Source organism: Cetorhinus maximus, chromosome 12 (assembly GCF_964194155.1).
Source record: "Cetorhinus maximus chromosome 12, sCetMax3.hap1.1, whole genome shotgun sequence".
In the NCBI taxonomy this organism is placed as follows: domain Eukaryota; kingdom Metazoa; phylum Chordata; class Chondrichthyes; order Lamniformes; family Cetorhinidae; genus Cetorhinus; species Cetorhinus maximus.
This window is the reverse complement of record NC_135890.1, coordinates 108,171,577-108,185,164: the sequence shown is the minus strand read 5'-3', so window position 1 is coordinate 108,185,164 and position 13,588 is coordinate 108,171,577. Positions and strand designations below refer to the sequence as shown.

General features: G+C 40.0%; 1 protein-coding gene and 1 long non-coding RNA gene across 2 annotated transcripts in view; one reads left to right on the top strand and one right to left on the bottom strand.

Moving 5' to 3' along the window:
* The window catches only part of LOC144687829 (uncharacterized), a 701,476-nt gene that overhangs the window by 169,718 nt on the left and 518,170 nt on the right, over positions 1 to 13,588 (top strand). The window lies entirely within an intron of this gene.
* Positions 1 to 13,588, bottom strand: part of hectd4 (HECT domain E3 ubiquitin protein ligase 4) — a 287,263-nt gene that overhangs the window by 242,449 nt on the left and 31,226 nt on the right. Inside the window, exon 3 of the mRNA XM_078554314.1 lies at positions 1,500 to 1,589. Within this exon, the coding sequence (XP_078410440.1) occupies positions 1,500 to 1,589 (90 nt within the window). The remainder of the gene's footprint in view (positions 1 to 1,499; positions 1,590 to 13,588) is intronic.

The window sequence follows — 13,588 nt, the reverse complement described above, 5'->3', positions numbered from 1 at the left end:
AACTAATTAGCTAGTTTATGCTGTGATAGCAGAGACAGCTAGTCACACTTGCATTCCTTTTCCATTGCTATTCCAGGAGCGATTGGCTTTTGTATAAAATAATTAACTTGATATCCAGGTATCCATTGCTCAAAATTAAATTTTCAGTATTTTGTGGTTTCAAATAAGTTTACCTGCTGCTATAACTGCTTGTGCAGTTAGGAACAGGTACACAGACTAAATGAAGTACCAGAAGAGAGAATTTTACTTGGAAAAAAAAACCTATTTTGGACAGACTACAAGGAAAGTAGGAAGAAAAAATTTCAACGGCTCCCTTCTATACAAGTAGCTTTAATGTAGAAGAGGTTATGCATTCTGATTCAAACTTATTTTGAGTAAATAATTGCAGTGTTGCAAATCATTGAGCCACGACCACATGACAGTATGGTGTGTGAATGGCTCAAGCCATTCTCCCCTGCACCCCAAAATTCCTAATCTTAGGGTATGGGCTTTCCCAAAAGAAAGACATCTAACTTCAGAGGGCATCAGTGCTAGACCACTTTTTGTACAACTCCTATTACTCCTGTCATTAAATCAATTACTCTATCTCTTGACTGTAACTAGTATTTGCCTTGGGGAGAAAAATTGTTCTTTTCTAGGTAAATAGTATAATGGTTGAAGAGAGGAGGAAAGATAGGTCAAGTGAAGGGTGGTGATTAGGTAACACCTAATTTAGCCCAAACTACATGCCTTCATAGCCAACCTAAGCAAAGATTCAAATTAGAATGAATGTATTCAAGACACAGCAATTTTACCAGTAACAATACCAAATAAAGTATATAGTTCACATAAAATAGTGCTGAAGCTCAGTATTTTCAAAGGTCAACAAAGCCAGAGGAACCATATAGTGCCTTTAAGAAAGGAGAGAAAATAGAACATTTTAAAAGCATTGAACACAGCATTTTTCCATTGGTCCCAGCGCACCAGATACATTGCACAGAGTCAGGCTACAAAAGTGTCAAGTTCAATCTCTGCTCTAGAGATAGTTGATCTCAACCACAACAGGGATTCTAACTTCACCTCTGGAACAGGTGCCAGTGCATCTAGGCTAGAGTATTGGAAAAGATGACAGGATTCACTCTTCTGACCGCTATCCCAGTGACATCTCTAAGAATATGTGCACATGGATCACAGGGTCGTGACAGGATACACTGTACAGTTGACTAGCTGATATCCAAGCTTATAACAAAACTAAACCCAGGCAAGGAACTAGAATATTGCTGGTGCCATATAACTCAACTAGAGTTACTGGAGGAGGGAGAGAGAAGGGCAGACAATGAAGAGCAATAAAATGACTGTCACGTATAAATGGATATGTACTTCCTGCAACAACGTTTAGGATTAAGCTGTAATGAAAGTTCATTTTTAAGTTAGACATTATAAATCAAAATGTGTTTAGATTAGTAATAGCATTCATTAATCACAGTTTAGTATGTTCCTTTCAACAAACCACCACTTACCGGTGTAGAACGTCTGTCACAGGTAAAAATCCCAGGTCCATTTGCTTCTGCAACAGGTGCACTGTGTGAATGAGGGTTTTCAGGGAACCTCTAAAAGGGAAACAAATTATAGTCACAAATCTGAAACACTAAATCAGAATCTTCACATGAACAAATGACTAAGCTTTCTCAGATGAATTTCTGAAGTGGCTGTAATATTCTAGCTATCATTTTAGACAATATAGTCAAGTTAATAATTTAATAATTAATTAGTCATAATGCAGTCATCAGCAGAAATGTAGGCAATGACTGCATGGAATCAATCTCAAAATAAATAAGCATAAATCAGATCACTAAATTTATAAAAAGATAAACAATCAAAATTATGACCTAAAATTTATAATCTCAGTTCCACCAACAAAGGGACAACACAGGACTGGATAGATAGTGCTTTCAGTTAACACGGACCTAATTCAAATCAGAAACTATGAAAGCCACCTCCACCAGTTGCTAACGTGTCAAATTGTATGCCTGTCAATTTTGACCTAAAGTGCACACATGTACCAAACAAAGCTGAAATCAATAGCCTCCGAAAAACAAGGCAAATGGAACTTTTACAGTAACTTGCTGGCAGTACATACAAGAGGCATGGAAAGAATTTGACCCTGCGCATAACATTGAAACACTCTATGGACCAACTGCAAAATGTTAATGTAGAACCCGCTACCCATTCTACTCCCTCACCTTCTGTTTAGTTCATTCGTGGGCAGTCACTGGCAAAGTGAGCATTTAATTTCCATGCCCAATTGTCCTTGAGAAAGTGGTGGTGAGCCACCTTCTTGAATCTCTGCAATCCATGTGGTACAAGCACACCCATGTACCCACAGTGCTGCTAGTTATGAAATTCTGCGATTTGACCCAGCGATGAAGAAGAACGGCAATATATTTCCAAGTCAGGATGGTGCGTGACTTGGGAGTGGAAGTTGGAGGTGGTGGTGGTGGTGTTCTCGGGAGTCTGCTAAAACAACACCACAACATCTCCTGATTTCTCTTCCAGAAATTAGACAGATGACAACCAAACTATGAAATATAAAACCTGTGGTACAATCATTGAACAGAGTTCAGTTCTCTGAATTTAAGGGATTGATCTGGAGTTCAAAGTTTACTTAGAAACTTATATATAACTGGAATTCCTCCCAATATTATCTAATGGTTAATTATATATACACACACACGCAAACAAATCACAAACTAGCCAAATGGCCGCATTAAAATCTGTTGAACACACGTGCCCAATTTACAAACCAGGTACACATCAGAGTATCAGGGTGACAAACAATCATCCATTTAAGATCTAATTAAGATTTCTCTCACTGTTCTTAGCCCCAGGATGGATCCAGACAGAGAGATTACTGAAACCAGAAATAAACTAATAGTCTTGCAGCACAGGAGGTGGCCATTCAACCTATCTTGGTTGTGCAGGCTCTTTGAAAGAATTTAGCTCCACAGTCCACAGTTTTCCCCATAACTCAGTAAATCAGCCTTCAAGTATATGAAGTTCCTAGTGTGGAATCTGATTACCACCTTTCCAGGTACTATAGTCTGCTCCAGATCTCAACAACCCTTTGCATGAAAAAAATCTCTAGTTTCCTCTTTAGCTCTTTCGTCAATTATTTTAATTCTACAGATTCTGATTATGAACCCCTTTGCCAGAGGAAACATTTTCTCCCTACTTGCTCTATCAATCCTCTTTTTAGTCTTCCTTTAACATTTTTTGTTTTAAGGAAAGCAATCCAACAGTCTTTAATATTTTCACATGGCTGAAGCCCCTCATCCCTGGTAATCCCTATCAACCTTATAAACCAAGGCCTTGACATCCTTCTTAAAGTGGTGTCCAAAATTGTACACAATACTCCAGCCAAGGTCTAATCAGTAATTTGCAAAGGTTTAAGGTGAATTCCTTGTTTAAGCACTCAATATCCCTCTTGCAAAGCTGTGTACCACATAAACTTAAGAGGTGTCAGCTGTGGCTCAGTTCATAGCACCCTCGCCTTTGAATCAGAGGGTTGTGGGTTCATGTCCCACTCCCGGAAAACCAAGAACTGTGATTGTACTCAAAGAGTTGCAATCTGTGACTGTTGATAACTCGAAAGAGTATAAACTTAACTACAATTGACTTGCCTTGCCATCTTTAAATATTTGTGAGTATACACCCCAAGTTACCAATTGCCTTGCAGCACTTCAAAATTGTACCATTTAGATTTATACTCCATGTTCTATCAAGTCTGTCACTTAGTACCTAATCCATGTTAAATTGCATCTGCCATATGTCTGCCCATGTCACCAGTCTAGGTCCTCAAGTTTGCTAAGCCCAATCACTATTTACGACATTGCCAACTTTAGTACCATCCACAAATTTTGAAATTGTTCTCCTTATGCCATAATCTAATCTAATAGATCCTAATAGAGATTCTTAGGGAAGCCCACTGCCCCTTATTCCTTAGCTAATTAGGCACTCAAGTTACCACTATCCCTTTAGAGTATATCTGTAATGTGGCACTTTACAAAATGCCATATGAAAGTCCATATACAAAACACCTACTGCACTACCTTCATCAACTCTATCTTCTACTTCAAAAGTTTCACTCAAATGGCTTAGTCACACAAATTGCCTTTAAATAAATCCATGCTGACTGCCCTTTATTAACCATGCTTCTTGAAGTGAGAATTAATTTTACCCTCAACAACAACCTCTATTAGCTTCCCCACCACTGCTAAGCTGATTGGCTTGTAATTGCTGGGTTTATCCCTCTCTCTCCATTGAACAGTGTTACAAACAATTGCAGTCCTTCAATCCTCTGCCACTACTCCCATATCCAAGGAGGATTGAACTATTGTGGTGAGAGCTTCTGCTAGCCTTGGCAAGCTAGGGTACATCCCATCTGGAGGTGACTCGTTAAAGACAAAAAAGCTCCTGCATTAGTAACTTTTCAAACATCAAAATCTAGCTACAGCCATAAGCCAAGTGTGCAAAGAAATTTGCATAAAAAGTCATAACTCATTCAACAGGAATTCAGTGGCACTGAAACAAAGATGGAAACAGGTTGGACTGACTCTTCTCAAAGTCCACAGAATTTATGGAAAAGTGGAGCATGCCAATAATAAATTACCACAGAACCATTCATGGGGGCACTGAGGAAATCTTTCAATTTACCATCTGGCAATTCAGTCCTGGAAGGAAGGGATGAAAAATGTGTAACTGGACCAATCTAAGTAAACCACATATGCTCATCAAGGTTCTAAGTGTACTTATCCATTATATAACTAGGTACAACCAAGAGACACTTTTGTTACGGGTGAGTAATATGAATGTTTGAGAAATATTTAAGTTAATCTTCATTCTAGGTGATACTAATTTAAGAAATAGGAGGAGTGGGCCATACAGCTCCTGGAGTTTGCACTGCCATTCAGATTATGGCTGATCTGATCTTGGCTTCAACTCCACTTTCCTGCTGTTCCCCATAAACCTCAACTCCCCCCCTCTATGGTTCAAAAATCTGTATCTCAGCCTTGAATTTATTGAATGACCAGAGAATTCCAAAAATTCACAACCCTCAGAAGAAATTTCTCTTCATCCCTGTCTTCAATAGAAGACCCCTTATTTTGAAACTATGTCCCCTAGTTCTAGATTTCCCCATAAGGGGAAACATCCTCCCAGCATGTACCCTGTCAAGCCCCCCCCCATATAAAAGTTGAGGGGGCTTGACATGTTTCAATAAGATCACCCCTCATTCCTCTAAACTCCAATGAGCATAGGCCCAACCTGCTCAGATTTTCCTCATAAAATAATCCCTTCATCCCAGGCATCAACCTAGGTGAACCTTCTCTGAACCGTCTCCAATGTAAGAATATCCCTCCTTAATAAAGACAGCAAACCTTTTCACAGTAATCTAAATGTGCTATCACCAATGCCCTGTACAGTTGTAGCAAGACTTCCCTAATTTTATACTCCATCCTCCTTGCGATTAAGACCAACATTCTACATACTTTCCTAATTCTTGCTGTACCTGCATGTTAACTCCTCGTGATTCATGTATGAGGAAGCCAGATCCCTTTGTACTACAGCATTCTGTAGTCTCTCTCCATTTAAATATTTTTCTTTCCTATTCTTTCTACCAAAGTGGACTACTTCACATTTTTCCACATTGTGCAAAAATTTAGTAAATGGAGTACAGTCACCTAAGCCATCTATATCCCTTAGCAGGCTGTGTCCTTCTCAGAGTTTATTTTCCTATCTTTGTATTAGCAACAAATTTGGGTTGTTTTTTAATATCAGATGCTGCCAGACCCGAGTATCGCCAACATTTTCTGTACTTAAGTCAAAGAAACTGAGTTACCTCTGATATGCTACAAACTTATGATAAAGAGGAATCTGACTACTGGGTGGCTAAATTGAGAGAATGGTATGATCTGGCTCAAACCTTCCACAATCCACACTCAGATATTCTTTATAATCTATCTCAACCATTGCTATAGAAAACCATACCCACTTTATGGATTTCACAGCAGCACAGATTCAGTGACAAACTTGACCTTGCTTAACAACCATCACTCCTTCTAATTCTGCACACAGACACACTATCCTCACCACCAACCTGCCCACCCCCACAACCCTTATTATGCTGCTGTTAGCACATTGTTCCTTCACTACCCACTACATTCTAAACACACTGCAGTATGCTTTAAGATAGCCCTGAGTAATTGGAGCAGCTCCATGAATCCATCATTAGTAATTCTATACACTGAAGCTTAGCTAGCAGGTCATCAATGTAACAGATATTTGTGGTAAAATGTCCTGTCAGTTGCAATATTGGTTCCAAGGCCCAACCTTTAACTAAAGAATACACCATTGTCAAGGGTTTAAACTACAGCTGACACAAAACTGGGGGGAAATGAAGGAAAATATATAAGATACCAATACAGAGACAAGGCCATCACACAGCTTTCAGTGCACTTCATTGATGTGATAAGATTTATATCCCCCAGTGCTGCTTTTCAATAGTTGTGATCCAACTGCACTTCAACAAAACGCAAGTGCAGTATTTCTACAGCCTCCAGCACATCAGTCCAAAGAAGAAAACAATAACGAATAGCACACAAAGCAACCATACTCAAAAGAAAATGTAGAAGAGATCCTGTTAGTCCTATTTGACTTGATGGGCTAAGCAGCACAATGCTAGATGAACCCTAGGGGAAGGGCACTTGCTCATAGGTCTTTCATTTGAGCACAGCTCTCCTCACGCTCTACCTATATAAAAATGCCAAAACAATAGGCAAAATTGAAACCATGTTAAGAGAATCACCTGCGGGCATTGACAAGCCTTCACTAGAAGCCAACAAACTAATAACTAGAAGGCAGTAAAAATGCAACATATTGAATCAATGTCCCTACTGGTACTGAATGATGACATTAGCAGCTTCTACAAGAGCTAAAGTAATGACCTTTGGAAAGAAAAGCAGTCATTTATGTGCCTTTAAGAGCAAGTCAGTAACCTCCTCCAGCACTTACTGACAAAGAGTAAATTAATTCTTAATGACAATGCAGCTATAAAGAGAATCTTTGCAGCAGGAAGCCTACTGAGGTTATAACGTTTCAATGCCCTTATGGCCAAGGCAGTCAGCATTGTGGAAAGCAAACCACTTATTCAGTAGGGCAGAATCCATTGGATCAAAACTGAAAATACACAAACTGAAGGCAGCAATTCTGATTACCATTCCTTCCTCAGTATATCAAAGAACACTGGTACAGAGCAGCAATCATTCCACTTGTGGCAAGTAATGATAGAAACCTCTCGCTGAAATGCTACTATAAACGTGGCTGCTGAGGACACAACTGCTAACAAAAGATAAAGGTAATATTGAGAAAGAATCTTAGCCCAGAAAATCAGGATCTGGAATCAGTGTGGAGGGAGCTAGGAAATAGCAAAGACAAAAACTACTGGTGGGAATAGTTTAAAGGTCCCTAACAGTAGTTACAATAATCTTGTTGGCAGGGTCCTTTAGGGAATAGTGGCCATAATATGATAGAATTCTTCATTAGGATGGAAAGTGAAGTAGTCTGATCTAAAACTAGGGTCCTAAATGTTAAAGGAAACTACAAAGGTATAAGGCGTGAGTTGGTTAAGCTAGATTGAGGAACTTCATTAAAAGGCATGACGGTGGATAATATTTAATGGCTAATATTTAAGGGACGAATGTATGCATTGCAACAGTGATACATTCCTTTCTGGCGCAAAACACAACGGGAAAAGCGGCCCAACCATGGCTAACAAAAGAAATTAAGGACAGTACTAGGTCCAAAGAGGAGTCATATAAAGTTACTAGAGAAAGTAGCAAGCCTGGGGATTGAGGGCAGTTTAGAATTCAGCAAAAAAAGACCAAGAGATTGATTAAGAGAGGAAAAATAGAGAATGAGAGTAAACTTGCAAGGAACATAAAAGCAGACTGTAAAAGCTTCTATAAGTATGTAGAAAGAAAGAGATTAGTGAAGACAAATGTAGGTCTCTTACAGTCTGAAACAGGAGAATTTGTAATAGAGAACAAGGAAATAGCAGAGCAATTAAACAACTACTTTAGTTCTGTCTTCATAGAGGAAGACACAAATAACTTTCCAAGGGAACCAAGGGTCGAGTGAAAAGGAGGAATTGAAGGAAATTAGTATTTTTAAAACAACAGTGGAGAAATTAATGGGACTGAAAGCCGGTAAATCGCCAGGGCCCAATATCCTACATCCCAGCGTACTAAGGGAGGTGACCATGGAAATAGTGGATGCGTTGGTTGTCATTGTCTAAAATTCTATAGATTCTGGAACAGTCCCAGCAGTTTGGAGGGTGGCAAATGTAACCCCTCTATTTAAAAAATGAGGGAGAAAACAGGGAATTACAGACTGGTTAGCCTAAGATCAGTAGTAAGGAAAATGCTACAGTCTACTATAAAGAATGAGATAACAGGACACTTAGAAAATATCAACAGGATTAGACAAAGTCAACATGGGTTTATGAAAGGGAAAGCATGTTTGACAAACCTACTGGAGTTTTTTTTTTTGAGGACATAACTAGTAGAATAGATAAGGGAGAACCAGTGGATCTGGTGCATTTGGATTTTCAGAAAGCTTTTGATAAAATCCCACAGAAGAGGTTAGTGTGTAAAATTAAAGCTCAAGGGATTGGGGATAATATATTGGCATGGATTGAGAATTGGTTAGCAGACAGGAAACAGTAGGAATAAATGGGTCTTTTATGGAGTGGCAGGCAGTGACTAGTGGGTTACCACAGGGGTCAGTGCTTGGGCCCCAGCTATTCACAATATGTATCAACGGTTTGCATGAGGGAACCAAATGTAATATTTCCAAGTTCTTCATCACAGTTGAGCCTCCTTGCACAAGAGGCTTCAAATAATATTACAATAATCAAAGAGCTTATTACTTTGGATTTTTAATTCTTTCATGGGATGTGAACATCGCTGGCAAGGCCAGCATTTGTTGCCCATCCCTAAATGCTCCTGAGGTGGTGGTGGTGAGCTGCCTTCTTGAAATGTTGCAGTCCATGAGGTATAGGTACACCCAAAGTGCTGTTAGGCAGGGAGTTTTTGCTAACGCCACGAAACTTGGTGGAAATGTGAGCGATGAGGAGGGTGTTAAGAGGCTTCAAGGTGATTTAGATGGGTTGAGTAAGTGGGCAAATACATGGCAGATGCAGTATAACATGGAGATAACAAGTGTGAAGTTATCCACTTCAGTAGGAAAAACAGAATGGCAGAGTACTATTTAAATGGTGATAGAATGGGAAATGTTGATGTAAAAAGAGACCTGGGTGTCCTTTTACACCAAATCACTGAAAGCAAGCATGCAGGTGCAGCAAGCAGTTAAGGAGGCAAATGGTATGTTGGCCTTCATTGTGAGAAGACTTGAGTACAGGAGCAAGGATGTCTTACTGCAGCTGTACAGGGCCTTGGGGAGACCATACCTGGAGTAGTGTGTGCAGTTTAAGTCTCCTTACCTAGGAAAGGGTACATTTGCCATAGATGGAACGCAGTGAAGGTTCACCAGACTGATTCCTGGAATGGCAGGATTGTCATATGAGGAGAGGTTGGGCCGACTAGGCCTGTATTCACTGGAGTTCAGAAGAACGAGAGGAGATCTTACTGAAACATATAAAATTCTGATAGGGATGGACAGAGTGGATGCAGGGATAATATTTCCTCTGGCTGGGGGTCCAGAACAAGGGGTCATAGTCTCAGGATACAAGGTAGAGCATTTAGGACCGAGAGGAGGAGAAATTTCTTCACTCGCTGGGTGATAAACGTATGGAATTCTCTACCACAAAAGGCTGTGGATATATTTGAGGAGGAAATGAATAGACTTCTAGATTCTAAAGGTGTCAAGGGGTATGGGGAGAGTGCAGGAGTACAGCTTTGAGATAGAGGATCAGCCATGATCATATCAAATGGCGGAGCAGGCTCGAAGGGCTGAATGACCTACTCTTCTCCTATTTTCTATGTTTCATATGTTGGAGAGAGTATAAATCATCAAACTAAAAGCAGCATGCAACAAGGATAATGCAATAATTGCAGGGGACTAATCTTCGGACTGGAAAATGGGAATTGGGGAAAATCCCCCCACTGCCATACCTAGCAAAAAGAAAGCTGGTCATAGTTGTTAGAGGCCAATCATCTCAGTCCCAGGACTTTGCTGCAGGAATTCCTCAGGACAATATCCTTCAGTTGTTTCATAAATGATCTTCTCTCCATCATAATATCAGCAATAGGATGTTTGTTGATGATTGTAATATTCAGTTCCATTCAAAACGCCTCAAATAATGAAGCAATCCATGCCCCCATGCAGCACAACCCAGACAACATTTGGGCTTGAGCTAAGTGGCAAGTAACATTCGTGCCACATTAATGCCAAGCAATTACCATCTCCAGCAAGAGGCTAACCATCTCCTTTTGACATTCAATGGCATTTGCATTGCTGAATCCCCTATCAACATATTAAGGATCACCACTGGCCAGAAACTTAACTGTGGCTACAATACCCCAGGGAAGAGGCTGGGTATTCCACAACATCTAACTCACCTCCGAATTCCCCAAAAGCCTGTCCACTATCTAAAAGGCACAAAGCAGCAGTGTGGTGGAACACTCTTCACTTGCCTGAATGAGGCAGCTGAAACAACAGTCAAGAATCTTGACATCATCCAGGACAAAGCAGTCCACTTGATTGGCACCCCACCCACCACCTTAAACATTCACTCCCGCTACCACTGACATACCGTGGCTGCAGTCATGTACCATCTACAAGATGCACTGCAGCAATTTGCCAAGGCTTCTTCGGCAGCACTTCCTAAATTTGCAATCCCTGCCACCTAGAAGGACAAGGATGTAGATAATACCACCACCACCTGCAAGTTTCTCTTCAAGTCACACACCATCCTGATTTGGAAATATATTGCTGTTTCTTCTTCGTGGTTGGGTCAGAACCCTGGAACTCCCTACTTAACAACACTACAGGCATACCTACTGCACAGACTGCAGCAGTTCAAGGTGGATGTCTATCACCACCTTCTCAAGAGTAATTAGGGTAGGCAATAAATGCTAGCTTTGGTCAGAAATTCCCACATCCATTAACAAATGAAAAACAAAAATTGGAAAAAACAGTTTGGGGACAAGTTCAGGGAATGCATTAACAATAGTTTTCTAGGAAAAACATCAAGATACTAACTAGGGAACAGGCTATTTTAGATCTTGTATTGTGTATTGAGACAGGAATAATTAGTAATCTTATAAGTAAAAGATCCTCTGCGCAAGAATGATTCTCAGATGCAGTTAAACCTGAATCTATGGTCCTAAAATTTAACAAGATATGCAGTAACAGATGGCTAGGTAGATGGGATAACTGTATTAAAAATATGACGGTAGATAAACAATAGTAAACATTTAGAGAAATAATTCACAATATCAATGAACATACATTCCTATGAGGAATTAGAACTCTACAAGAAAAGTGATCTAAGCATGGTTAACGAGAGAAGTTAAAGATAGTAATAAAAACAAAAATGATGTAAATACTCAGCAGGTCAGGCAGCATCTGTGGAGGGAGAAATAGGGCTAACGTTTCAGGTCTGTGATCTTTCATTACATAATATTAGATTAGAGCAGGTTTACAATATTGCCAAAAAAGTAGTAAGTTTGAGGATTGGGATGTTTTTAGAAATGAAAGGATTACCAAAAAAGTGAAAGGGGAAGAAAATCGAGTGAGAATAAATTAGCAAAAAATATAAAAATAGATACTAAGTAGTTCTATGGTATGTAAAAAGGAAGAGTTCAGCAAAAGTAAACATGGATCCCCAAGAGTCAGAGGCAGGAGAAATTATAATGGAGAATAAAGAATGACAGAAAAGTTAAATAAAGACAATAAACATACCAGAAAGTGTGGAACCAAGGATCAAAGAGTGAGGAAATTAAAGCAATTGATAGCAAAGTAGAGAAATTAAAGGAGCTAAAAGCTCACAAATCCCCTGGACCTCGAAACTTACATCTTAGGCTTTTAAAAGATGGTTTCAGAGATAGTGGATGCACTAGTTTTGATCTTCCAAAATTCCCTCAGTTCTAGAACAATCCCCATAGTTTGGAAGTTAGCAAATGTAAGCCCTCTATTCAAGAAAGGAAGGGGAGAGAAAACAGGGACCTACAAGGGCATGTAGTAGGGAGCTAGCTAGAATTTATTATTAGGGATCTAGTAACAGGGGCACTTGAAAATCATGATGTGATTAGGCAGTCAACACATTTGTAGGAAAAGAAAATGTTTGACAAATCTATTAGTGTTTTTGAGATTGTAACTAGCAGAGTAGGTGAGGGGGAACCAGTGGATGTAATAGATTTGGATTTTCAAAAGAAATTTAAATAAATGGTTCACAAGATTGTGTTGTTGCACAAGATTGGGTCTCACGGGATTGAGGGTAATATATCACCACAAATCGAAGACCAGTTAACAGACAGAAAAGAGTAGGAATAAATCGGTCGTTTCTGGGTTCACAGTTTTTAATTAGTGGGGTGCCAAAGGATCAGAGCTTGAGCCTCAGCTATTTACAATTTTTATTAGTAACTTAGGTGAAGGGATTGAGCGCAATATATCCAAGCTTGCTGATAAGCAAGAAAGTAAGCTTGGAGGAGGACGCAGAGAGTTTGCAAACAGGCGGGGTGAGCAAGGTAGCAGTTGGGAGCATAATATGGGGAAACGAGACATTCTCTACATTGATAGGAATAGAAAAGCAGAATATTTTTAGAAGTTGAGACACCATTGAATATTGGGATTTGTGTATACTTGTATACGGGTCAAGAGTCTACATGGTGGTACAGCAAGAAGTTAGGGAGGCAAATTATATTGCAAGGGGTTGGAGTATAGAGCAAGGAGATCTTGCTGCAATTATTTAGGGCTTTGATGAAGTCATACCTGGAGTACTTTGTGCACAGTTTTAATCTAATTTTACCCAATGAAGGGTATACTTATCTTAGTGGGGCTAAGAAAAGGTTCACAGATTGATTTCTGGGATGACAACAATGCCAGAGATATCGCATTCATGTCAGCACCCCTTCTACCACCAGTGCCCTTGCTGTTGTCTGTCAAATAGCCAGCCAGCCGAACCCAGCTTGCAGCTGCCGGTGCCAAGATGGTGCAGTCTGCAGCTGGCCCTTCAAGGCTGGCCAAGACCACATGCAGTCTCCACCACTGAAGATCAGCAATCTTCCAATCAACCATGCTGATGCCACTGGGAAAGCACCTCATAAGAGCACTAGTACAAGCAAAGGCATATGAAACACACGTACCAAGGGAGCACACAAGTGTGATTAAATTTGGATTGAAATGCTCATTTTTAGTGTCGTGAGCAAGAGGACAGTGTGACATTGATAGAGGGAAATCAAAAAGTGTGGGAGTTGGTGGATGTGGAGTCAAGGTTACTTGTATCGCTCTCGAGTTAGTTGCTCACGTACAGCTGGGGTTATCTAAGTTGCAGCCTCCCCTGCCTCCGTCTTTGCCACCTTCTCTGGCTCCT